This window comes from Taeniopygia guttata, chromosome 3 (assembly GCF_048771995.1).
Source record: "Taeniopygia guttata chromosome 3, bTaeGut7.mat, whole genome shotgun sequence".
Classification (NCBI taxonomy): domain Eukaryota; kingdom Metazoa; phylum Chordata; class Aves; order Passeriformes; family Estrildidae; genus Taeniopygia; species Taeniopygia guttata.
The window spans coordinates 87492421-87518098 of NC_133027.1; the positions used below are offsets into that span (position 1 = coordinate 87492421).

General features: G+C 52.5%; 1 protein-coding gene and 1 long non-coding RNA gene across 4 annotated transcripts; one reads left to right on the forward strand and one right to left on the reverse strand.

Moving 5' to 3' along the window:
- Positions 1–1033: 1033 nt before the first annotated feature.
- LOC140683767 (uncharacterized) lies at positions 1034–18177 on the forward strand. Its single transcript, XR_012055194.1, has 3 exons — positions 1034–1171; positions 5411–5630; positions 17657–18177. It is a non-coding gene; the product is annotated as an uncharacterized lncRNA (long non-coding RNA).
- On the reverse strand, positions 16003–23806 carry BCL2L11 (BCL2 like 11). 3 transcript variants are annotated; one of them, XM_030268677.4, is made up of 4 exons: positions 23675–23806; positions 23162–23528; positions 18544–18656; positions 16003–16237 (listed from the first exon to the last, which is right to left on the reverse strand). In XM_030268677.4, exons 2-4 carry the CDS (start codon positions 23517–23519, stop codon positions 16139–16141), a joined length of 570 nt encoding a protein of 189 aa, XP_030124537.4. In that variant the 5' UTR covers positions 23520–23528; positions 23675–23806; the 3' UTR covers positions 16003–16138. The 3 variants fall into 3 exon arrangements, with proteins under 3 accessions (XP_030124537.4, XP_072783445.1, XP_030124536.1); XM_072927344.1 differs by lacking the exon at positions 23675–23806 and having other exon boundaries at positions 23162–23605; XM_030268676.4 differs by lacking the exon at positions 16003–16237 and having other exon boundaries at positions 18335–18656.
- Positions 23807–25678: the final 1872 nt, after the last annotated feature.

A 25678-nucleotide genomic window follows, 5' to 3' on the forward strand; every position in this document is an offset into this window, starting at 1 on the left:
AGGGAGGAGGACAACCAGGAGTGATGAAAAAGAGAGCAAAAGCAGGAAAATTATACAAACCTGATTCTTATAAAAAACAAATTTATTGTGTATTAACTGAGGCTTTCCAATTGCTTGAGGTATCCTGAAGGAGGCCGAGCCTGTGCCAAGTTCCAACCTTCATCCCTTTTTTTTTAAGCTGTTCAGAAATGTCTCTAATTTAATAAAAACAATTTAATGAATTTAATTTGTCACACCTGTTCCACAAGCACCTTCCTTATGTGAATTCAATGAACCCATGAACAGATGGGAAATCAGAGGAGCCAGGAGTCTCATGGGGCAATCCTGGATGTTCCTTCCCCTAGGAGGTGGGTGCAGTTTAGGGAAGTTCCTTCTAAACTGAGGAAATGGGAAGCATTTCCAGAGGGAATGACACTGGGATTTCATGGCATCCAGGAATGGTTTGGGTTGGAAAGGGCCTTAAAGACCATGGCCAGAGACATCTTCCTTAAAGCCCCATCCAACACTGGCCTCAAACACTTCCAGGGATGGGGAATGAGATTCCCCACGATTTTTTCCAAGGACAAATACTTTTTTTGCCTCCTCAAGCCTCTACCTCAGCCCCAGAATGAGCCTCCAGGTTTATCTCAGTTGGACAAAGAGCCAAAAATCCAAATGCTGGGTTTGGGGCTGAGAAACCTGGAGGTGTCCTAAATCCTCTTTCTGTCCGATGGATCCATGGGGTTTATGCCGCATTCTGAGGGCGATGCTTCCTTGTGGCTGAGCAAGCTGGAAGGTGAGGATTCATTTCAGCACGAATAAGATGAAAAATGACAAGTAACGTGAAACCAAGCATCTCCAGCAACTCCCTGCCCAAGACCTCGGCGTCGGCACGCTCCCTGTTTCCGCCGGATGCGGGAAAAGCACCATTCCCAGCGCTTGGCGAGGGGGGCGAGTTCGCGGGCGGCGGTGGGGGGCGCGGGAGGCTCTGGCGAGGAGCTCTGGGGCTTCCTGTTTCCTTCCGCGGCTCGGGCAGAATTTGAAAGCAGCGGCTCCCTGGGCTGGACCAATGATCGGAGCACAGCGCGCCCGGGCCGCCCGCGCCCGTTACGGCGCCCGGGGCTGCGCTTCCCGGCTCCGCGTGGGAACACAGGGAACCCCGGCCCGGCCCGGCCCGGCCCCGCCACCCACGGTAAGGCGCTGCTCCCTTCGGCCGCTGCCAGGAATTGCGGGGAAAAAACCCCAATGGAACCAGCGGGAACGTTTGGGATTTCGCGCGGGCTGCTGCTCGGGGTTCGCGCTTTGCCTCGTCCCGGAGGGATCTGCTGGAGGAGCCCTGGAGGCGGTATGGAGCTGGGAGGAATTTAGGGATGCTCCGGGAGCCGCAGGGAAGGAAGCAGCGCTGCTCAGGCACGGAGAAGGGGGAGGGTGGATGTGGAGGTTCTACCCGGTCCTGCACCGGGGTAACTCCATTCCCCATCCCTGGAAGTGTCCCAGGCCAGTTGGACGGGGCTTGGAGCAACCTCGGTGAGGGAAAGATGACCCTGCCCATGGCAAGGGGTGGAACGGGATGGACTTATGGTACATTCCCACCCCAATCATTCCCCGATACTATGATAATGGCACAGCTGGGAACGGAGGCCGGGCTCCGCTGGCGTCATGCCTACCCGCACAGTGCCTAGTCACCTTTTTGGGGTGTTTTGTGCCGCCCTCTCCCGCTCAGTCTGTAGTCTCCTTTGGGATTTGGGCTGGGGAAGGTAGCAGCGAGTTTCCTTCTTGCTTCTCCCGCTCTCCCACCGCCTGCCACCCAATACATCCCAAACTGCGGTTCCCTGGGGACTGCCTGTGTGTCCCGGGAGCTGTCCTGGAGCTGAGTGGCTCGGCCAGGGGCTGAGCAGTCCCGGGCTCCCTCCTTTTCCTCCTCTGGCTCAGCTTTCTCCCTCGGGATCATCCGGCGGCAGCAAATCCCCTCTCCAAGGGGGAATTAGCCTCATGATCCGTCTTCAATGCCGGCTGGGTGGCTCCTGGGATGTCCCTCGGTGGCAGCTCATCCCATCGCGGTGCCGGCTGCGCTTCCCGGTGCATCATTCCCGGGAAGGTCCCGCAGCTGGGACGCGGTGCCTGTTCCAGCCTGACCCCATCGCTGCCTTCCCCACCGAGTTCTCTTTGGTTTTTTGGCTGGGGCTCGCAACTTTTCGGCAACAGTGACCTCTGTCGGCATCGTCCCCGGAGCCACCGGCATAGCCCCGCTGTCACCCGGCTGCATCCCACGCCTCCGTCGCAATTCCCACCTCAGGCACAAAACGGGACGCAAACATGGGACCGATTCCGCCATTCCAGCTGCTGCGGAATCCCACGGCAAAGCAGCAGTGCCGGGAGGCGGCTGAGAGAACCCGGCAGCAGTTACAGAAGGGTGTCCCCAGGACAACCCCAGAGCTGGGAACCTGAAAATCCCGGGTTTACTGGGCGGCCAAACCTCCGTGACTCATGTCAGCAGTGCTGCTGCCGCCGGTGACTAATCCCGGGAGCGCTGTCTGCCCGGGCTTCGGCTCCATCCCCATCCTTACGAGTGTTCGGCATCGCTCAGTAACAATAAAAATCCAGGTGAAGTTACGGAAAGAAAGGATGAGTGGGGGCTGCCAGGTTGGCTTGGTCGTCACCTCGGCTCCTCCATCCATGGCTGTGCGCACTCAGAGAGGCTTTCCCTGCAAGAAAATGCTTCCCAGCAACTCTGGAGCAGCCCTTTGGAGCATGGATCAGCAGCTGCAGGTGGCGGCGAATTTTGGGAGGGCTCTGGGGCCGTGGCGGCGGCCGGGGAGTGACTCAGAGGTGCTTTGGGGCTCTGTGGTTTTGCTTTCATGGTTTTGCTGTGACTTAGCAACTTGTTTTTCGCTCTGCGGGAAGGCAGGTGCCGGCCTGCCCAGCAGAGCAGCTGGATCCCCCAGGATTCCAGCTATCCCGAGGGATCCCTTTGGCTGTTGCATTGCCCAAGTGGATGTGGGTGAACCCCGCAGGTAATGCAGGCAGTGGTGTGACATGATTCTTTAGGATCTGTATCCTGCAGTAGCTCCATCCCACTGGGAATATCCAGCAGGAGCAGTTTCCACCCGTTTCTTTTTAGAAGGAAAATGGGAGATTTGACCATGATTCTGGCTTTCCCTGAAGCTCGCAGCCACTCTGAGGGTTTCTGGAGAGTTGGATCTGGAAGCTGGGCTGGCAACCTGGCATTTTCCAGAGAGATGCTAATGACTGCCAGCACATTTTCCTGTTTTGTGGCAATATGGGGGGGGGAGGGAGGTGGGGGGCAGGGGGAAAGTGGAAAGGGAGCAGGCTGAATGTTTTCCCACCACAGTGGAAAATACTCCAAATCCTCATGTTCCTCCTTCCCATAGGATGCTCATGGTGTGGTTTCTTCCAGGAAGGACATTTCCCACCAGCTTGTGCTGGGAGGAGCTCCAGGGGTGGGAAGCAACAAAGAGGAGCATCCATCTCCCATTTTTTTGGGGGAATAGCCAAGCATTTGGTGCCACTGTATCCAGTATGGTGCTCCAATGCCTCCAGAATTCCACAGTTCCTGGATTCATTTAGAGATTTGTGATCCCTGGAGTCTCAGCCAAGGGAGCTGGATGGGAAGTGGGTGAAAGCTGCAGATGAGGACCAAAAGGGGATCGTTTTAGGTGGTTTTCCTCCTTCAGCTGAGCCAAGTCATCACTCATCCCATGTCAGCTCCCTCAGGCACTGCTGGGTTTTTCCTTGTGCTGCAGTGATGGTGCTGGAAGGGTTAAAGCCACTAGCAGGTCCTGAAGACAGGGATTGAGGTTGTGCTGCTTAGCTGGACCATGGCATGGCCATGGAGGACTCAGTGCCAAACCTCTCTATATCTGAGCTGCCTCTCTGGTGTCATAAATCCAAGTTTGATTAGTGTGCATTTGGAAAAGGCTGATTAAAAGTTCCCAGAGCTCCCCCTTCCTTTCATGTCACCCCCCACCCCCACCTCCCCGGGGCTCCCCCTCCGTGCTGTGTCACCACTCCCAGGGCTGCTCGTGCCCCTGAGTCACCTCCAAGCTCCAGCTGGATCCAGGAGCATGGCCCTGCCCTGAGCTGACCATGGGGTGCATTGTTTCCCCAAAATACAGCAGCTCCAAAGCACATGGAACAGAAATGTAGCGGGAAAAGCCCAAAGTGGGGAGATCAGCAGGGTGACAGCCACCCCTCTGCTGCAGGAGAGAGGGAAAAGGTCCCTTAGCTGGGAGGGAAAGGACTTGGGGTGTATGAGCATCTCTGGAGCTGTTCCCTGGGGAGTGGGGGTGATTTCCATCCCTCTCATGCAGCCAGAGCCTTTCCTAGGGGATTTGCTGGGAGGTCATGGCTTCTTTTAGATGGGAATGGGGGTAAAATGGGGCTTTCCAGGCTGGAAGAATATCCAGGTGCCTGAGAGCTTCGGGATGCATTCCCTGGATGAAAGAGTCTCCCACTCCCATTCTGGGATATCTCATCCCCTTCCCAAGCTCCTCAGCCAACAGTCTCCATGGATTTGGCTCCAGGTCCTGGGAAACAAGACCTTTCCCAGCAAAAGCTCTTTCTGATGAGAAAAAATTCTCTGATCCTTTCCCAATGGGGGAAGTGGAAGAGCCCCGGCCATGGGAAAATCTCCTTCCCCACATCCTGGCGGGAGGGACGGAGCCATATAAATCCTCAGCACATCCCGGGCTGGGAGCTGCAGCGGGGAGAGGCCAGGTAGGATGTGGGATGGATTTGGTCTGGTCTGGGGTCCATGGAGGGATCCCATGGCAGGGGATCCATGGGTGGCTTTGGGAATTGGTGCATGGGGAATTTGCTCCAGGGGGATGCTTCTGTGCCTGGGAAGTAAGGGGCTCTGAGCAGAGGGAAAGTGAGACTGAAATTAGGGGAAATCCTAAGCTTTCTCTGGCTCATGGATTTTTATCTGTCCTTTGCTCTGCCTGGATAATTCCTGCAGCCCAGGGAAGGATGCTGAAGCCAAGGTTTCTGCTGTCATCCTACATTCGCCCTGTCATTCTCATTAATCCTCAATATCAAAGAGTTCATGACTTTCCCACAGAAACTGTGCTGGATGGGGCTGGGGTTTCCCAGGGAAGCTGATCCTGACCCCTTGCCATCAAATGACTGTGGAAGGAGAAGTGTGGAAAGCACAGGGATGAATCCCTGTGGTGGAGCATCCTACCTGTGATTGGAGGGACACAAAGCCATGGATCATTCTCACCCTGCGGCCCAAATCCCACTGGCATAAACCTGGGAGCAAAGGGGCAGAAATCCCACTCTTCTTCTGCTTCCAGCATTCCCGGTGCTGTTTCTTCCATAGGTGATTCCCTGTTTCTGGAACAGAAGAAGCAGAAGTGGTTTTTGAAGCAGCATAAACTAAAAAAAGCCTTTTTTCCTTATTTTTCCCTAGAGAATCAGCAGAAGCACGGCTGTCCTGTTGGGATTAGGACTGGAAAGGGGGATCTTGTCCCCTTCCCACTTATTTCAGTCCCCACTTTATGGTGGGAAACAAGTGCAGTCAGCACTTTGGGATTTTTCCACCCATTCCCATGAAAACATACCCAGTCCTGGATGTTCCCTCTCCCAGTCTCAGACGCTCTGGAGGATGTGGGGAAGGAGCTGTGGATCTGGTGAGTGCCTCCATGGATAAATGTCTTCGTGGGAAGGGCAGGAATGGCTTCAGGATGAGTTGCTGGGGGTGCAAAGTGCCGAGCTGAGGGCACCAGCTGGGTGCCCGATCCGTGTCCCACTGCTGGAGCGAGGCTGCGGGTGCCACCAGCACTTCCAACAGCACCAGTCTGGCTCCTCAGCTGGAAACTGGGGTTTGGGGAGCTGAGCAGTTCCTGGAACTGCTGCCCCACGTCATGGGGGGGGCTGGGTAATTTGGTGACAGAGGAGGAAGGGAAAACCCCACGGAGCAGTGCCTGGAGGCTCTGGCCAAAAATGAGTCAGCAGTGACTGGGTGGCTGCTGGGGCTGGTTTTACTGGTGCTGCTGAGCTTACTGAGGCTGCTGCTGGTTCTGTGCGTGCTGCTGGTGCTGCTGGTTCTGGTTGTACTGGTGCTGCTGGTTCTGATTGAACTGGTTCTGCTAGTTCTGGTTGCACTGGTGATGCTGGTACTGGTGGTGCTGGTTCTGGCTGTACTGGTGATGCTGGTGCTGGTGATGCTGGTTCTGGTTGTACTGGTGATGCTGGTGCTGGTACTGGTGGTGCTGGTGCTGCTGGTTCTGGTGGTGCTGCTGCTTCTGGTGGTGCTGCTGCTTCTGGTTGTGCTGTGGTACTGGTGGTGCTGGTGCTGGTACTGGGATTACTGGTGCTGCCTTGCGGGGCTGTGTCCCAGCTGCTCCTCTCCCTCTCCCTGTGCCCATTCCCAGAACCTTTCGGCAGCTGCTCTTTTCCCCTGCCAGGAATCCCATACAGGGACTTTGCCATGTCCATCCCAGCACCCAGGTCCCTCTGGTGCCCATTCCTGTGGTGTTGTGATTCCAAGGGCACCCAAGCAATGTTTTAGGGATTTGGGGCTCTCCAGATGTTTGGGATTTATTTTCTTTTGAAAATATTTGCCAAATATTTGGGACCAAATCCTGGAATGAAAGTGCCCCTTCGCAGGCTCTCTGAGCTCTTCAACATTATTCCATGGCATTAAAATCAGGGAGGGGAATTTAAGTCAGGAAAGGCAATTAAAATCCAGCAGGGCAATTAATTAATATCCAGCAGCTCCCACCATTCCCTACTTTTTATATTTAAATAAATCCTATATTTGTACATTCATATGAAAACGTAATTCATGTAAATATATTTCTATTTATATGTAAATGTATTTATCTATATTTATATAATGTATACAAATACATTTAGTTCTGTTTAAATAAAATTGTTAAATATATTCTCCTATGTAAACTGTTTTTATGTTTATTGAATAATATGGTGATTAATACATCAAAATACTAGCTTATTAAATAAAGTTGAATAACATAAATATCTATTTATTAAATTAAGTTTAGTAACAGAGTGTGATAGAATAGATAGAATTAATCTAATATGGTACATATAATGAAAATTATATAATTCATGTAATAGGATGATGTCCTTAATGGTATAAATTAAGTCAAATGGGGGTTAATTTAAAAAAAAAAAGGGTGATAAAAAGGACTATTTTTACAATGGGAAAGGATTGGGAATAATTGGAAGCATTGGGAGTAAATGCAAGGATTGGGAATAAATGGAAGCACCCACAGATTTAAAGCCTGCTGCTGAGAGATTCATGGTAGCTGGGTTTCTTGATATTGAATTTTTCAGCTTAAATCTCAGAGGCAAATTCCCAACCCCTGGAGAAATCCTTATTTTCCAGGTGGGACATTTTAAAGCCAACTGTTACTGTTTTCCTGGGATAAAACCCATTCCCCCTCAGGTCAGAGGGATCCCCCTCAGGCATCCACTGAAAAATTACGATGGAGCAAAACCCGATCAGCAACAAATTCCCTTTCCCCCCATATTTTTCCATTCAGCTGCCCAAGGGATTCTCAGAGAGCAGTGTTGGCAGGAGGGCAGCCCAGAATTGCTGGAAATTTGACTGATATCCTGAGTTGAAATGGACATTATCGAAGTCCAGTTCCTAGTGCTGAACTTCCCAAAATTCCTGTTTCTTCACCTATGGTGAATGTAGTGAGAAAAGCCTGAGGATTCTGGGGACTCTCAGTGTTCTGCTCTCCCCACATGAGTCAGAGCAAACGGATTTGTCTCAATGTTCCTTCTCTTCAAATATTCCCAGTCTATCTGACTCTGGCACGGGGAAGTGGATGAGCCAAACCCCACTTTTATCCCCTGATCCCTCCTTTTGCCACCTTTGGCTCATGTTTGACATCGGTGACGTGGGGAAGGAGGGGGGGCGGGAGGGGAGCGTTTGACTCGAGCAGCAGTGAGACGAAAATAGCGACGTGGAAATTCAGCCCAGCTCGAGATTTGAAATGAAATCGTTTGAAATTAAAGACTTCATGCCTTGCTGAGGCTGTTCCAGCCCTGCTGCGTCTTCTGTCTGGGCTGTGGATGGCTCAGGAGAGGGAGCAACAATCCCAGGAGAGTTTGGAGGGTGCTTTTGGTCATCGTTTCTCGGCACTAAATAGAGGAAGAATAAGTTTCAAACGAAGCGTATTTTGTTTTGTCACAGGAAGTGGAGTGAGCTTTGGGAGAGCCCTGAGACATTGACTTGAAATTCTGTATTTTAGTGTTTTCCTGGCCAAGCCGATGGCGTGGGTCGGTGCCTGGTGGAACGCGAGGGGGATCGGGATGGGAGCAGCAGGGCAGTGGGACGCCCCCGTTCCCTGATGACCCTGAGGGAGGAGGTGCGGGGCTGAAGGGGATTGGGGGGTGAAGGCAGCCCTTCCTGAGGGAGCTGCCGGCTGCTGTTCCCTGCCCGGGGGAGCCTGAAATTGTGGTGTCCGGGGGGCGCGGGGTGCCCTTCCCGGGCCGCCCCCGCTCCGGGAAACCGTTGGAGCGGCTTCCCGGGCGCCCCCGGGCGCGGGCGCCGCCGGCAGCGGCAGCCTCAGGAAAAGGACCCGGGTTTCACAATGGCTCAGTCCTCCCCCGGCCGGGCAGCCCGAGCCGAGCCGCCTCTTGCCCTGAAAAACCCCAAAATTGGTTGTCTCCGCGGCGCGGGGCATCGGGGCTGCTCGGCGCGCCGCTTCGCCCGCCGGTGCTCCGGGAGAGCCTCGGCTGCCCCGGCGGCACCGAGCTCAGCCCGGCGGGGTGACAGCTCCGAGCCCTCCTGTGCAGCCCCAATCCCCGAACATCCTTCGCTTCAGCCCCGCTGCTCCTGCCGAGCCGCCGCCGCTGCTGGCCAGCACTGCCTCCCGCACCGGGCGTGGTGAGCGCCGCGGTGATGCTGCTGGAATTCCAGCCGAATTGCCAAATTCCCGCTTGCTCCCGTGGAGCAATTTGTTTTTTGGTTTCGCTATTAATGTTGAAGGGCTGCGAGGTCGGCGGCGTTGGCTTTCGGTGGTAATTCACAGCCCCACTGATTTAATCCATGCTCTGCTGCCAAAAGCAGGGTTTACCCGGGGTATTTGGGGGTATTTGGGATAGGGTTGTGCCCAGTGGTGGGGAAATGCTGGGAAATGCTGTTCGGGATCAGGAAAAATCCAGTGGGTCGTGCAGGGCTGAGTTTGGCTTCTCCTGCGAGGGGGAGATGGAATTAATTCCTGTTAAACTGAGGGGGTGGGCAGAGACTGGTTTGGTGCCACCCAGCACTGCCCTGTGGCTCGTCTCTGCCTTGGGGACACAGATTTGTGCAAACGCTGATTTTGGGGTTAAATCTGCCCTTTTTCTCGTTGTGCTGTGGTTCTGCCGTGCCTGTCCTCACCACTGTACCCTCGTGAAAGGTTGCAAGCAGTTTTGGGAACACGTCTGCCTGAAACATGTCAGAATCGGCCACAAATTGCAGATGAGACTGATAACAAAAGCCAACAACAGAAAATAGGTAGAAAAACAACACGGTAGAGGCTGAGAGACCACTGAAGGACTTTTTTGTGTGTTTTTTTAACCAGCTGTCTCACGATGGAAGTGAAAACACATGAAAAGAGAAATGCCTTTTGTTCTCCCACTCGAATTAAGGTGCTCCAGCACCAAACGAGGGTTGAATCCCATGGCTGGAGCTGCTGCCCAGCTCAGCAACTTGTAAATCAGCATTTTGGCACCGATGAGGATGGTTGGATGTGTTTTTGAGGGGGTTTTATGGTATTTTTTTAACCTTAAAAAATGTGCCCTGCAGCACATGAGTAACTCAGCTCATTTTCTCAACCCAGCCTGCTCTACCTGAACATCTCTGCTCGAATAAATCAGGCTCCAGCTCAGAAATTAGGATGAGGTTTTTGTTTTCGTTCTACTTATTTCGTCTTTGTTTTTATAAATAAATACAAATCACTCAAACTGAAACTCGATGGCTTTGGTGATAATCATAGAGCAGCCCTGGGGAAATTTTTCTTCATTACCATGTTCTTTCACAGCCCACACTCGGGGTTTCGGGAGGAAAACTTAACCTTTGCAGCAGCAGCACCCGACACTTTTTGAAGTCCTGGCACGCTCAGACTCGGGGTTCACATCGCGGAGCTGCGTTGGCATCACCTTTATTTCAGGGCCATGTGGAGAAGAGAAACTCTCTCACCTCCCAGCCCTTTTTTTCTCTTCATTTCACCCCTTTTCCCTCCTTAAAAAAAAAATTTTAAAAAAACAAGAAAATGTTGGACTCCCCCCTTGCTCAGGTTTTGTTTTTTCAGTTCTGTGGGGCAGCTCTGCTCTCTACCACCTTTGTACACCATGTTATAGTATTTGCAGCTCACTTCCTGTATGAGGTTACTTTGTTTATCATAAAACCCCTATTTTTAAACCCATTTCTGCCAATAAGTCATTTGAATGGTAATAGCAGGCGCGTGTGACTGTGCCCTCTGCCCCTGGCTGACGGGGGGGACGCCGGTGGCTCTGGGAGGGATAGGCATTGGAATGTGGGCTCAGGGCATCCCAGGGCATCCTGTGGCTCTACCCTCAAACCTCAGGGGGATTATTTGTGTGAAAATCACCAGGATTTCTGAAAATCCTGACTTTTTTAGCGTGGGGTCACATGTGGTGTGAGGATGTGGACAGGCAGAGCTGCAGCACTCACCATCCTTTCCATCCTTACGGAATGGCCACTGTGCCATCTTCCAACTTTGTTTTCATTAATTACCAGCCAGGAGAACTGTGGGATTGTCAAAAAACAGTTGGCTCAGCCCACTCTGCCCATAATTGCAGCGGGATGAGGCATGGATTAATGAATGGCCTGCAAGGCCAGGAAGCACCAGCTACCTGTGTGTCCTCCTGGGAAAAAGGATGGAGGAGCCTGTCACAAACCCAGCGAGGAGAAATCCATCAAATCCGGAAAGAGCAGGCCCTGTATCCCCAAAAGGACTGTGTGAGGCCCCCTGAGCTCCACAAGACCAGCTTTTGTTGGAACAGCAGTGTCTCCATCAGGGGTAACCTCGTTGTCTGCCTTTCCTTGTGTTGTAGGACTTAATTTTTCAAGATTCTGCAGAGAAGAGGTTTAGGATGCTCAGGAAGGGCGGCAGAAAGGTTCCGTTGGTCCAGCCATCCCTGAGCTTGTCTTCCACCCTATAAAAACTCCTCTAGAGCACCTTTAACATCCCTTTACTGCTTTTAGGGACCTCCCTGGTGTCCAACACTTCCCATCTCTGTCTGTACCGAGTGTGACCCCAGGAGAGGTTGAGCATCCAAGGAGCTGCCAGAAAGGCAGAAAAGCCGCTGGAAAAAGTGAGCTTTGTTGCAATATGAAAATCAAATGCAAAGCTCAGGGGGTATTTTTAGCTGGTTTAGGCTGCACAGGTGTTTGAAAGGTCAGTGACGAGTCATTGGAAAAAAATGTCTATTTATTTCTGTGTGTGGGGAGAACCTGGTATTGCTCCCGTGGCTCTGGATGACTGGAATCGCATCCTCAGCTTGGGTTGCTTGGCATTCCTGAGGCTGGTAGAGGTGTGGGAGCGCAGGAATGTCCCAGTTTTGGGTGTCCCCAACAGCATGAGCACATGGCAGCCATGAGTGTCCAGCTCTGACACACACAGGGAGCTGTGGCTTTCTCCATGAATAAAATCTGGGAGTTTGCTCCTTTTCAAGGAACAAAGGCCAGTTGTCATCCTTAAAACAGGATTACATGGGGGTTTTTATGAGCTCCTAGAATTTAAGAGCATGGAAAGGGCCTGGCTGGTGATGTGGCTGTGGTGGGCCTGGCCCATGGCCAAGGTGTGCTGAGGCCAACCTGAGTTTGGTGGACCCGTGACCACTTTGGGCTTGGCCACAACCAACAGGCCATGACCACCTTTGTCCTGGCCAGGAACGCCTCGGATTTGGCCTTGGCCAACCTAAACTGTGACCACCTTGGATTTGGCCACAGCCAGTGTGTGGGCTGTGGCCAGCCTGAGCCAGGCCATGGCCTAACTGGGCCAGGAACACCTTCAAAGTGGCCATGAGCTCCTTGGAGTTGGCCATTGCCAACCTGGCCCTGGCACATGCCGAGGGCAGATCCCGACAGAGGGGCAGCACTTCCCTCCCATTGTGTCACCAAGGTCACTGGGTTCAGGCAGGGCACGAGCTCCTCCCAACCTGAATCACAGCAGGGTCATGTCCCAGGTGTGACAACTCACCCGGACACATCCATGAGCTCCCAAATTCCAACAGGACCACAGAGCCACCAGGAGAGCAGAGCCAGCAGCTGCCACAGGCTTGGCTGGGCAATTAAACCTTTTTTTTGTGAGTTAAAGAAGCCCCTAAAATAGCACCTGAAACCAATAAACTTCCCTTTCAGGAACTTCTGTAATTTGAAACACACTCAAGAACAAAACAAAACAAAACAATCCAGAATTTTTTTAGGTTGTTTATCAAGTAGGACTTGGTGGGGTTTTTTTAAAATCCCTTTCACGTGGTGACTGCTGAGGAATAAGTGAAGGGATAGGAAGGCTGGAGGGACAAATGAGATGGAAGGTCCAGGCAGAAGGTGGAATGGGAATTCTTAGGAACAGATTTTAAACTGTAAAATAAAAACCGTCATGTGAAATAATAAAAGGGAAAAAACAGTGATGCTCCATAACAAAAAACAATGTTAACAAATGCATTAAAAAATAAAATAAAAATAACATAAGACACAAAGCATAACAAAATAACCCTCAAAACTTCTTCAATGCCAGTGAAAACCAGCAGGGGACAAAGAAGTGCATGGAAGATGCCCATCAGCTGGGCTTGGGCACATGACCACAGAAATGTGAGGAAAAGCAAAATTCCAAGGAATCCCCAAATAACTCCCAGCTGGAGCAGCTTTTGGGGTTGGGAACATTCAAGGCAGCACCTGACAAAGCAAATTCATTTAAGAGCTGCATTTTGGGTGGCCTGAAGCATCTTGGAGCTCCAGGACACCAAAATGGAAAGGGGAACACCAAAATAGAGAGGGGAACACCAGGTCTGGAGGGAGAATGGGTGAAAAATGGGGAAAACTGGTGATAAAGCAAGAAATATCATCTTCTCGGGAGAACCTCAGTCCCCACAAAGAACCAGCACTCGGGACAAATAGTTCAAAGTTTTTATTCATATAAAACTCATATTAAGAACATAAAAGATTCTTAAAAACAAAACCAAAAAACAACCCCCAAAAAACAAGCCTCTTGCAATTATTTACAGCAGTATTGCACAAGTAAAGTGGCAATTACCCTGTCCAAAATTCATCAGTGCAAAACACAAGGAAGGCAGGGAAATTGCAGTCAAAAATGCTACATTAGCTGGGTCCTGCGACACGATTTAGTGATTCACGCAATCCCATGGATTGCTGCTCCAGGAAAACCTGTCTGGAGCAATCCTGGGGGGTGGAGGAACTGAATTCCAAATTCCCACTGAATTTCACTAATGCTGAAGTCTTTGATGTGCCTAAATCACTCCTGGGAAGTGGAGACTTAGGCACTTGGAGAAAAATAAGATTAAAATCTTATCCTCACCACAATGGCTTTGGAAGGGGATCCAACACTTCTGGCAGGGAGGAAACCGAATCTTCACAGGAACTTAAATAAGCAGGAAATAAATATACAACATTTCTACAAGTTACAGCATTACACAGTAGAGCAGTAGAGTGCATTAATTACACAGGAAAAAAAAAACAAAAAGAAAAAAAGGACCTACAGTATTTACCAATTCCACTCTAAAAAAGCGTAGGAAAAAAACAGGAACTTTTTTTTTAAAGATTTTTTAGGGTTTTTTTAAAGTATTTCTAAGCTGTACAAAACTTACAGGAGAGAAAGGAGAGGGAGTACATTGCACACAGATATTTGGCTCAGATGATGAAAATAATATGGTACTCTACTCTAATAAATATTTGAGTATTTACATTTGGTGCAAAAGAGGAGAAGCAAGCACAGGATCAATCTGGTTTCCAAGGAAAACTCTTCATCCTTTTGGTGCAACACAGAGCACAAGCTATGCTTAAACATGACCCAGAGCAGGCAGCCAACATGGCTGAAAGGAGCATAAATCCCTATTTTATATAATTTTTCTGTTTTGAGTCTTTTTTGGGGGCTTTTTCTCACTAAACCTCACAATGCCACAGGAATCCTACTTTTTGAGGGTTCTTTTTCCTATGATTTTTGGCTGGGAACTCCTGCTGTGGAGAAGGCCCTGGGAGACTTAGCCAACATCTTGAATTTTTTTTTTTTTCCTTAAAATGAATCTAGTTTTTGTCTCCATGGGAGGACAGGGTAAAGTGCTCTTTGGTGATTCTTTGGTGTACTCCAAGGGACACATTCTGGGATGCCAAAGGTTGGGAGATCCCAAAGCACCATTTCATCCACCAGCAATGATGGAACTCAACTGGGAGAAAAAAAAAAATAAATCTCACTGGGTCTCCTTCCCTCAGCTGCCAAGTGTTATCCATTTAATTTTAATTTTACCAGTGGAATTCCATGGGAAATCCCTGGTGGCAGCCTACAGTAGGGCTGGCTGGGGCAGCACAGCCACGGTGAGCCAAAGCCAGAGGCAAATCCCAAGGGATGAGGAGCAGGATCTGCCCTGGCCAAGCTCCCTCGTTATTTGAACTGCTCACTCTCCACCAGTGCAAAGGTTCCCCCCAAAGGGCTCCAAAATGCCCTTCCCAAAACACTCCCTGCTCCTGCAACTGCTGCTCACCTTGCACTTCCAAGGAAAAAAGGGAATAAAATTGGCAACCGAGGTTAAAACTGCTTCTGTGATCCTCCAGGAGCAGGAGGGGAGGCCCTGCTCCGACCTGCCAGGCACAGCCATGCAGAGAGCTCCCACTGGTATCTGTCTATCGTTAATTAACACTAATCATCATCCATGGCACTCAGCAGCTTCTCCCAGAGGGAAGAACCGCTCCAAGGGGGGCTTGGGATGGGGTTTTCTTTCTTTTCTCTTCCTATGGTGCTGGTGAGACTAGAAACAACCCCGCAGCTTTTGGGGAGCACCTGCACCAGCCTGAGGGAAGGGGGATGTTTGTGCATAGATATGGGATAGCCGGAGCAGCCAATCCCCCAAGAACATATGCTGGGAGACAACGGGAACACCCGCCAATCCATGGCTCCAGGGAGGAAGGGGAAAGGCCCTGGGACACGGAGCACCTGGGAACTTCTCTGGGAGGACACAGAGCAGTCAGATCCCCTTGGAATGTCCTGGATAAATCCATGTTGGGCTGGCGTCCTTCCATATGCATCTGGGTGCTCATCCCCATCCAAACACGGAGAGGATCCCAGGAAAACACAATCTTGGAAACCTCTTTTGACAGCCACGACTCACAACAGGTCCTGCTGCCATTGCCTCTGGCTGCGGTGTTCCAAGAGCTGCTCCCTGCCTCCGGAACGGTTTATTGCTGGATTACTCAGTCCCCCACATCTGATAGCAGACACTACAGAAGCGTTTTCATACATTTTATAGAAAGAATTTCTTAAAAAAAAGGCAACCTGGTGGCTTGGGGTTTGGTTGGTTGGTTGTGATGGTTTGGACCCTGGAGTTCAACAGCGAAGTCTTGAAATTCAGAGTGGATCAAAAAAATAGAGATATCAAAACCCAAAAAAAAGAAAAAAAAAATCAGTCAGCAGGAAATAGGCTGATTTGCATTATGCAAATGAAGTTGGATTTGGGGTAGCATTAAGTATTTACAGGTAAAAGAAGTGCTGATTAAATCCCTCTGCCCTTTTTCCAGCCTTTCTGGAGACAAATGCCCCAGAGGCAAAGGGAGAGGGGAGGAACCCGAGCCTCCACAAGGCAAACTCCAAGGGCTCTGCCCAACAGTTGGCTCAGGTTTCCCTGGTTCCTGCCATAGGGCTCATGCCACAGAATTCCAGCAACGATGACAACACATGATTCCACATTTTCGCTGAGACGCTTCTGGGAAAAAGGCAAAAAATGAATAAAAAGAGTGGAGAGAAACACTGAGTAAACACCACTCTGCCATAAAACGCCACGTGGAATGGGATGTCCACCCTCATCCTGCCACATGTCCAGGGGGAGAGGCAGGGTGGGAGCCCCACATCCATCCATGAGTCCATCCTTCCCAGGCTTTCCCAGTGAGGAATTCAGTCCTGGTGCCTCGGGATGCATCTGGTGCTCAGTGGAGCCTCCAGATGAGGCGAATGATGGAATGCAGCAGGCGAAGCAGGCGCAAGATCATGACCTGGGGATTTCCCACCTGGTGATCCAAGAAGCCCTGAAAGAGAGGGAGGCAAAAAAAAAAAAAAAAAAAAAAAAGAGAAAAACCAACAAAGCGGTGACTTTAATTCCCAGCATGAAGCCCCCCATGCTATATAAACACCTGGAAAATATTCCAGAGGCACCAAGTGAAGTGTTTAACACTTTGCAGCCAGCAGAGCTTGGGGCTCATGACAGCAGTCAAGGCATGTCCCCTCTTCCAGGAAAAGCCTGGTACCCACAAGCCGTGCTGGGACAAGGAGTGGCTGGATGACGAATTGCCAGATTTCCTGATGTCTTGTCCGAGAAATGGTCCTGGGGGGAGGCCACACCCCTGGGGAGCGTGACAGGGAACGCGCCAGGACCGCGCCGCAGGACCCATCCAACAGCCCCGACCTGCCTGGCGAGTGCGGCTCTGGCACTGCTGCAGTTCCCCATTTCTAACCTCAGGCTGAAAGGGCAAACCCCGGAGCCAGGCGGGGCTGGCAGGCACGAGCCCTTCCACTCTGCCCTCCAGAGCCCAGACAGCCAGAATGCTTCCAGAAGGAAAAGGGATCTTTCTGCAAAGTGCCTCAGGGATGATAATTAAACACTGGCTTAAATGCTCTGAAACCTCCCCAGTTTTGGGTGCAGGGAGTGAGAATTTGTCACATGCTGACTGCACCAGGTACAAAGTGTTTTTAGGGTCATGCATGACATCCCCTGCTTGTGTCACCTGAGCAGGCAGGACGTGTCCTGTGCGTTCCACTCCTCACCCCGGGCCAGCCTTGGGTTGGAATTGCAGCCGTGGCACTGGGAACAGCCTCGTGCAAACCTGGGGGATGCTCCCTGCGCCTCACCCTGCTGCTGCCTGAGAAACACCCCCATTCCCATTAAATTCACCCCTTTATCCACCACAGGGTTGTAGGGAGCGGCATCATGTGCCCAGAGATTTCCAGCACCAAAGGAGCCACGATAACACTGGAAGGCCATTCCTGCTCCTCGCAAATTACTCCAAATTTAAGGCACTGCTCTGGGAGGCAGGGAGGAGATGGGAGATGGGATGAGGGTGGTCCAGCACTGAACAGGCTCCCCAGGGAATGGTTGCAGCCTCAAGGCTGCCAGAGTTCAAGAAATATGAGGACAATGCTCTCAGGCAGAGGGTGGGATTGCTGGGGCTATGCAGGGCAAGGAGTTAGGATCTGGATTATTCTTATGGGTCGCTTGCAGCTCAGGATATTCCATGGCACTCTGCATTTCTTCCAGCTCCTCTGGATCTGCCTGCTGCTACCAGGTGCCTCCAGCTTCCTGGACAGTCTGATTCCTCCCTTTCATTGTCCTTTCATCCCAAAAAACAGACACTTTGCATCACAAGGGATCAGCCTGGATGGGGGAGGTGTGAAGATGTGCATTTTGGATTCTGGATTTGGGATATCAGCTTATCACCATTTTGTTGCAGGTCAAGAACACCAGGGCATTTGGGAAAAGTGAAGCAGGTGGAGATGATGTGGAAAAATCAGGATCATAGCAACTTGACCCATTTTGTGGGAAAGCCAACCCTAGGAGCAGTGAGGAAGCACTGCAGGAGCTATCTGGGAGCTGAAGAGGATGGATAAAGATCCAGCAGCAAGCATTCCATCCCCAGCACTGCTCCTGGCCCCTCTTCCCACAGCCGAGCCCGAGTGGATGGAGCAGAATCCACAAGCAGGGACATGCAGCCGTTGGGAACACTTGGCATCTGGGACACCGGTGAGCTCATCCTGCTTCAGCCCCTGGGCTGGGCTGCCTTGGGCTTGGGTTTAGGCTTCTCTGTGGCATTACTGCATCGACTTGGGTTGCAACACACCAAGGTGAGCAAGTTCATGGGCTTATAAAAACCTCTTTCAAAACAGTCTTTGCAAAAGAAGTAAGTTCTAGGACCAAGTCTCTTTGCAGCAGCCAGGATTTGAGAGCTGGGCTGGGAATCCCACTGAATGTTTCCCTAAAAGCGATGGTGCCAGGCAGTGCATCCCCCAAAACCCCCAAACTTTCCCTGCCTCTTCCTTTTTAAAAGTTTCCTCATCACCAGCAGGTCCAGGCCCAATCCAACACCTCTGCCCCTAAACCCTTGAGCAAACCTGGTGCCCTAAAGCTTCCATTCCCAATTTCAAGGTTATTTTTAATTGATTTAAAGGTTATTTTTCATTGCTTTGAGGCCACAGCTGCTGATTTGCCTGGTCCAGGCCACCCCCCACCCGCGCAGTCTTTTCTCGTCTGAGTGAACGAAGTGCTCACCGCAGAGAGAGCTTCCAGAAATGATTCAGCCTTTCCCTTTAGAGAAATGGAAGGTGAAGAGGGGAAAGTTACCCTGCGTGGACAATAGGAGGCATTGAACTCGTCCCCAATGCGCCGCAGCTCTTGCGCAATCCAGATTTCCGGCTGCACCTCTTCAGCTGGAGAGTGGGATTGCCATCGGGAAGCTGTGTGGGATGAAACAGGAGAGTTGGAAAAACAGGAAGAAGAACAAATTGTATAGAATTTATTACATAAAATTCTGTAGTAACCCATCAACTCTTGCCATCTTATTCCTACTTTTTATTGCTATTATATTTTATCGCTCTTAAATCCCAGGGGTGCATGTGGGGACTCTCTGCATACAATGAACAGGCTTTTATTCCTTCTTATTTCTGTATTACTATTACTGCTATTAGGATTTTATTTATTTATTGTAGGCTGTCCATGGGAGCATCTCCAAGCTTTGGTCCCTCTTAAACAGGGATGAGTCAAGATGCCACGCTCCAATTTCCCTCCCTCACCAAACCTCCTCTTCCCCCACTTTTCCTTCAGCAGCAATTCCTTCCCTAACCTTAAAAATCCTCTGCCTGGATATTTTAATTCAATTTTCACATTTCTTCCCCAAATCATCCTCAAGTGCCCAACAAGGAAAACCAATAGGTTTGTCATAGGGAGGAGAAAGCCACAATTTGATTTATGTGTGGAGAAACCACATTTCCAGCAAATCCAAGTGCTGGCTTGAAAGAGAAAAGAAAGAGTTAATGTGTTTATTATTTAGGTCTCCACCTTAAGAAGTTATTAAACATGTGGTAAATCCTCCAAATAGCCAGGGAAAAAAAAAGAAACAGGACCATGTATGGTACCAGCACCACCTCATCCCCCTTCCTTAAAGTTCAGGATGCAAGCAGGAACTGCAGCCTTAATGAATATTAAACAAAAACAAAAAAAAAAAAAAAACAACAAAAAAAAACCAAAAACCACAAACTAATAAAAATAAAACAACCCCATATAACAACAACAACAAATCAAAAAACTGCACAAAACAAAGCAGTGTTTTGGCACGACAGCATCGACAGAATCACAAGGGAACAGGAATCGCTTCCAATCTTCCAAACATTCAAAGGATTAGTAGGGCAGTTAGAAAAAAAAAAAAAAAAGAAATTAAATAAAAGCCTGGCTCCAACCTGATTGGAAAATGCATTTCCGAGCCAAGGCAGCGCTGCTTGGCCGGAGGATGTGTTTTGTTTTCACGCTGTAGTAGTGCAGGAGCAGCGCTTCTCCTCCCGCCGCAGAACGAACCACGCGCGGCGCTCGCGGTCCTCCCTCCGCCCCGGCTCCTCCGGGAGCCAAACGGGATTCGGCCGGGGCGGAGCGACCTCCGCAAACCCCACCGCCGCCGTCAGCAGGGCCGGACCAGCCAGGGAAACAAAAACACGCGGCGAGCCGGGGCAGGAAGAGGCGAGGAGCGCCGGGGACCGTGAGGAAAACCACGCGAGGGAGCAGCGCTGCTCCCGCTCCATCCTTTTCCCCCTTTGCCATCCTTCCCCCCGCCCCGGCATCGCACCCGCGCGGCTCCTCCGCCCGAGAGACTCGGGCTGGGCTCGGTGGCTGAGAGCGAAATTGGGCTGAGGTTTTCAGAAAGGACTTTCTGCGGCGCTGCCGAGCGGCGGCGGCGAAAGGGGCCAGTCATAACTGGTCCCCAAACCAGTCACAGGCTCTTTCGGGGCGGGGGGACACAGTCATAGCGCGAGCCAGCGCCCGCCACCGAGGGCGACACGTCTGGCCCGGGCACGGCGACAATCCGCGGGCACCGGCACCGCCGAGAAGCCACGTCTAGCTCCAGGGATGCTCCAGGATGGAACTGCTGCAGTTCCGGCTCGGAAGGGCAAAGAAACCAACCCCAAACTGTAACGTCAGCTCCTGAGTGAGGTATCCAACCCCCCAAAAGGAAATCTGGGAGAGCCGGGAGGAAACAGCAACGATTCCAAAACGAGAGTGTGAGGACATCACCAGCAGATTCCCAGCTCAAGGTTTTCCCTTTAAATCCAACTATTTGCACGTGGAGAATCTTCTTCGAGAGCAACAGGTTTATACTGCTTCTCTGCTCATGCGAATACACACCAGGATCAAACCACCACTGGGAATACCCATTTTCAGGGCACCTGCTCTAGCCACATTCCCAAAATCTGCATGCAAACAAACACGTTGCCTTCAGACCAAAAATCCAACGGAAGGAAAGGAAGGAGAGACACAAAATACCATGCACAGTCACCCAGCCTCTCCAGAAAGAGTGAGTTTTATTTTGGGTGACCTACACACTCAGCTGGGAATTCCCCATCCCTGCCAACCTCTTTCCCCAAAAGCAGGATCAAGCATCTTCCTCTGGCACAACCAAATCAATTCACCCTTGTTCCTCTGCTTTCCATCCCCAAAAGCATCATCCCGGATATGCCAGGCTGGCACTGCAACCCTTGTTCCCTTACATCCCATAATGTCCCCTCGCTACTTTTGTCTCATTTCCCAAAAGAAACAGCTTTGGAAGCAGCTGGATGTGTCCTCCTGAACTGTCAGAAAGGCGGCACAGCCCAAACCATCACTTCCCAAAACCTCCACACCAACAGCTCTTTCTTACACGACCCCAGGCATTCCCAAGGGCTGCCACCACCTTTATTTGCCCTCATTAAAACCTTTGGGGAAGGTTTTGTGAGATTTAGAGAGGGACTTTTGAGGCAGCGCATGAGTTTGCCATGCTGTAGCAGCCTTGGAGCAGTTCTCCACTGCCCATGGGAGAGGCTGGGAGCATCCGTCGCTTCTCCTCGCAGGAAACGCCTGTTTATTTTAATAAAAATAATAATTATTATTATTGCTTATGCTTCCGAGAGAAACTCTCCACCTTGCAGCTTCTGCTCACAATAGATAAAATCAAGTGGGTAAAAGCACAACAAAAATATCTCCTTTGCTTCCTTCCCGAGGGACTGACCCACTTCCATGTGGAAAACTTCATGGCACACATCCAGCTGGACACTGCCAAGGCACAGGGATTGAGGAGGAGGTGTGCAGGGCAAAGTCATGGATATTTCCCAAGGAGAGCAGCATGGGAAGTCACAGCCTGGGAGCTGCAGGCCTGGATGGGGATAAAACAGCTGTGTAGCTCCATGCTCCCAACTTAATCCATTCAGGAGTATCCAGGAGTCCCAGTTAAACAGTACTGAGGATTTTCCATTTGCTTATAGTTGTTTAGGATGATGCCCCTAGCAACACTAACAGAGCAAAAGCTCCAATAAAACAGCTGATGAGAGCACAAGAATTTGGGAAAAAAAAAATATCAGCGAAAACTTCAATTTCTTCCCAGATAAAAGAAACCCACACCTCGGCTCTCCCAGCGAGGAATTCCAGGAGCATCCCTGCCTGGCTGTGCCAGGGCGAGGTTGTGAAACATGAATTAAGCTGTAATTACTGCAATAATGTCACAAAATCTTTCCTCAGGGCATGTTACAGCCAGGCTTCCGCAGCCAGAGCCACAGCCCGGAGCCAGGAGGGAGCAAAAACACTACCAACAAAAAAAGATGGTGTTTAGATCCCAGAAAGCTTGGAGCTGATGTTTGTTATCCAAGTTTCCTCCAATTAAAGGAAATTCATCAGGAGAGGGGAATGCTGGACACACAGGTAGCTCCCGAAAGCAGGTTTTCCCTGCTGGAGAGGCTTCACCTGGCAAAGCCACTCGTGAACACGCCCCCGCCCGCCTCCAGGCCGCTTCCCAGCGGGATTTCGGGATGCATGACCCCAGCACCTCCGCCACTGATCGATGAGAGAGCCGGCAGCGACACACGAGCCAGCAGCCACTTGAGCTAGGCAGAACAGCCTTGGACGAGCAAGCCCTGAGTAGGAAGCTGGACTCAACAACTCTGTCCCCTCCTCCCCTGGCAGCAACTGACCGAGCCCGGAAAAGAATAAACATCATAGTAATAAAGAGGTTGGCGCTGGACGCGCGGGAGTTCCCCGGCGCTGTGTTTGCTCGGCGGGCCCGGCCAGCTTCCACAAATCCCAGAGCGCCGGGAGAGTCTCCAGCCCGCGGCACGGATGCTCCCAAAATCCGTGGGTGGGATGCGGGGGTGCTGCTGCAGGTGCCTCGCATGGCTACCTGCGTTCTCCATTATTCCAATGGAAGCCGAGGCAAAGAGCAGGACCCCTCATGCACCAACAAACCCCTGGGTACTGTGTGCTCACAGCTTTACACAGCCCTCCTCTACAATCGTACCTGTACACAAACCCCGGCACTTTACACACCCCCACGAGAATCCGCGTTTTCCACCGTTCTGAGGAAAGCCAAGCCAGGTGAGCAGGGGAAGGTGAGGAAAGCCAAGCCAGGTGAATGGTCTGAAAACCACTCCTGCACGTTCAACCTGCCCTTCAACTACATGTTCACCCTCTGCACATCTCCCCCGGCACTTCACTTTCACACCTTCACACACCCCCACAGGAACTCGCTTCTGGGGAAAGCCACGCCAGGGAAGGAGGGGGAAGCGAGGACAGCCACACCAGGTGAGGAGGGAGAAGCGAGGGCAGTCACACCAGGTGAGGAGGGAGAAGCGAGGGCAGCCACACCAGGTGAGGAGGGAGAAGCAAGGGCAGCCGAGGCTGGCGGGGAGGGGAGGCGAGGAGGAGGAGGATGGGGAGCCGCAGAGCTTACCCATGGCGCTGAGGCAGTGGCTGAGCGCCTGGCAGGGCGGGCTGGGGGTCTGCGTGGCCTTGTCGCAGCCCAGGGGTGCGGGGCTGCGCTCGGCGTCGAAGGAGAAGTACCCGCTGGAGGAGCGCGGCAGCAGCGGCGACCTCCGCACGAAGATGAAGAGCGGCGAGCGGGTGGCGAAGGGGCCGGGGCTGGCGGGCGGGCCCCGCGCCGCGGCGCCCGCGGACACCGGGCCGGCCCCAGGCAGGGCGGCGGGAGCGCCGGGACGCAGCTGCGCGCCCGGGCCCGGCCCCTCCGCCGCCGGCAGCCGCCCGCCCTCGCCGTCGCGTCGCGCCTTCACCTCGGGGGGCTGCTTGGCCATCGGGGCTGCCTGCAGGGAGCGGAGCGCGGTGAGCGGCCGAGCGCGCCGAGGCCGGCCCGGCCCCCGCCCCCCGCCCCATTGTTCTGCCGAGCGTGCCCCCGCCCTAGCCCCAGCCCCAGCCCGGGCCCCCGCCCCGCGCCCCCGGCCCCGCTCACGGTGCTGCCGCCGCTGGAGCGGCCACGGCCGCGGCTGCGCTCGGGTGTGCGCGGGAGCGGCCCCAGCCCCGCTCCGCCCCGTGTTTACAGCCCCAGCACCGCCCCGGCCTCCCCCGGCCCGGCACCGCCCCGGCCTCGGCACCGCCCCGTGCCCGCCCCGGCCCCGGCCCCCGCCCCGCCCGCGGGGAGCGCCCGGGCTCGGGCGCAGCCTTGCGCACACAGGGACCCGGCCCGGGCTGATAAACACGGCCCGGGGCACGGCACAGCCTTGCACACACGCACACGTGCACTGCCAGCTTCACACGCACTCACACACCCCGCACTAACACAGCCCGGAGCGCTGCGCTCTGATACCTTTACCCTTCCCACCCTGCACCACGCACTCACACCTTGCACACGCGATACACGCCCCACGGTGTTCACCCCTGCACACACCCCATGTACTGTGGGTGCTCCCCTTACCTGCACACCCCTTACACACCCCAGGCACGCCTTGTTGCACCCCGAGTGCGCACACACCTCACACCCAGGTGCTCGCTCTTCACACACACCTTGCACGCACACACACCTGCTGCAGGGCATCTCCTGCATCCCACAGCCCATACTGCTGCACCCCTTGCACATGTGTGTGCACACACACCCAGCCCTGGTGCATCCCTGGATCAGCAGCAGCACCTCCAGCCTGTGGAGTAACACAGCTATGGAGAGGAAGGGCCATGGAAAGGAAAGAAGACCGTGGAGAGAAAGAAGGATGATGGAGAAGTAGGAAGGACCATGGAGTGGAAGAAGCCTTATGGAGAGGAAGGACTTGGCCCATCTGCCAAGGGGCTGAACACTGCTGCTGGAGCAGATTCCAGGGTGGTCACAGGTCCCCCATCCCACCCCAGTGTCCCTCACCTCAGCCAGGTCCCACACACTGCTGGAGCATCCCTGGCTGCTCCAGCTCTGTTCCCACTCCAATGGGAGGGGAAGGAAAAGTCTCTGCAGGTGTTCGAGTGGACAAAAATAATTAGGGATATTTGTTAGGAAGACACATTAGGGAAAAATTTGAAGACAGGGACCAGCAGCAGAAGGGAAGGGCTCAAAAAGTCTGGCCTTTCCCCACCAGAAAAGTGAGGGAGAAGCAGTGCTGAAAATCAGGCTTGTTCCTCTTTTTCCAGCCCTCCAACAGTGGTACCCACAGCACAGCACTGGTGGGGCTCTACAAAACCCTGCTTCCTTCACACTTCCCTTGGATCCGGGAGCCATCTGAGGCTTTTCCCCTTGGCTGGGGCCTGCAGAGCATCCTGTGGTGGTGGGGCAGAGTGAGGGGGACACTCTGGGGCAGCTGGGCTGCCGGGACATTCGGCCAGCCAGCAGATGTTGAGTCTATTTTCTCCTCCTGGGTTGTTTTGGTTTCTGTGTGGGTGGCTCACGGGAGCAGAGAGGGGATGGGGAACAGGCTGGCCTTTCCAACACCCAGCCTTGAGCTGGCCCTTCTCCTCCTGTCCTCGGGATTCTGGAGAGCCAGGAAGGCACCAAGTGCATTTTCCCACCATGAATCATGGCTCCAGCCTCATGGAAGAAATCTGTTTTGGCATTATCCTTGTTCCTCTTGTCATGAGGTGTCTCAGAGGAATTTGCACAAAAGCCGATCCCAAAGGTCCTTCATTTTTGGCACTGTGGGCACAGATTGAAGGAGGGGGAGTTGAAACCTGCCTCTCAACACTGCCTCAGGCCCTGCAGCATCCATCCCCAGCTCCCCAGGAATGCTGTTTGGGAATGCCTCATCCCAGCCCTCCTATGCACCCACCAGCATCCATTCACAGGGAGCTTTCCCATGTCCCACACGGAAATGAGGAGGGAGAAAGGAAGGAATAGAGGAGGATGGAGGGGATCCTATGCTGCTGCAGCACTTCAGTTGTGGCATCTCCCACCCAGCCTTCCCTCTGTGCCATCACAGAATCACTTAGGTTGGAAATGACCTCCCAGATCATGGAGCCCAGTCCAATCCCAGCAGGTTGC

Bases quoted from the DNA above. Each gene is read 5' to 3' on its own strand.
- BCL2L11 (XM_030268676.4), bottom strand. From the start codon at position 23,519: ATGGCCAAGCAGCCCCCCGAGGTGAAGGCGCGACGCGACGGCGAGGGC. The intron at 18,657-23,161 runs GTAAGCTCTGCG...CATCCCACACAG, and splicing joins CCACTGCCTCAGCGCCATGG to CTTCCCGATGGCAATCCCAC.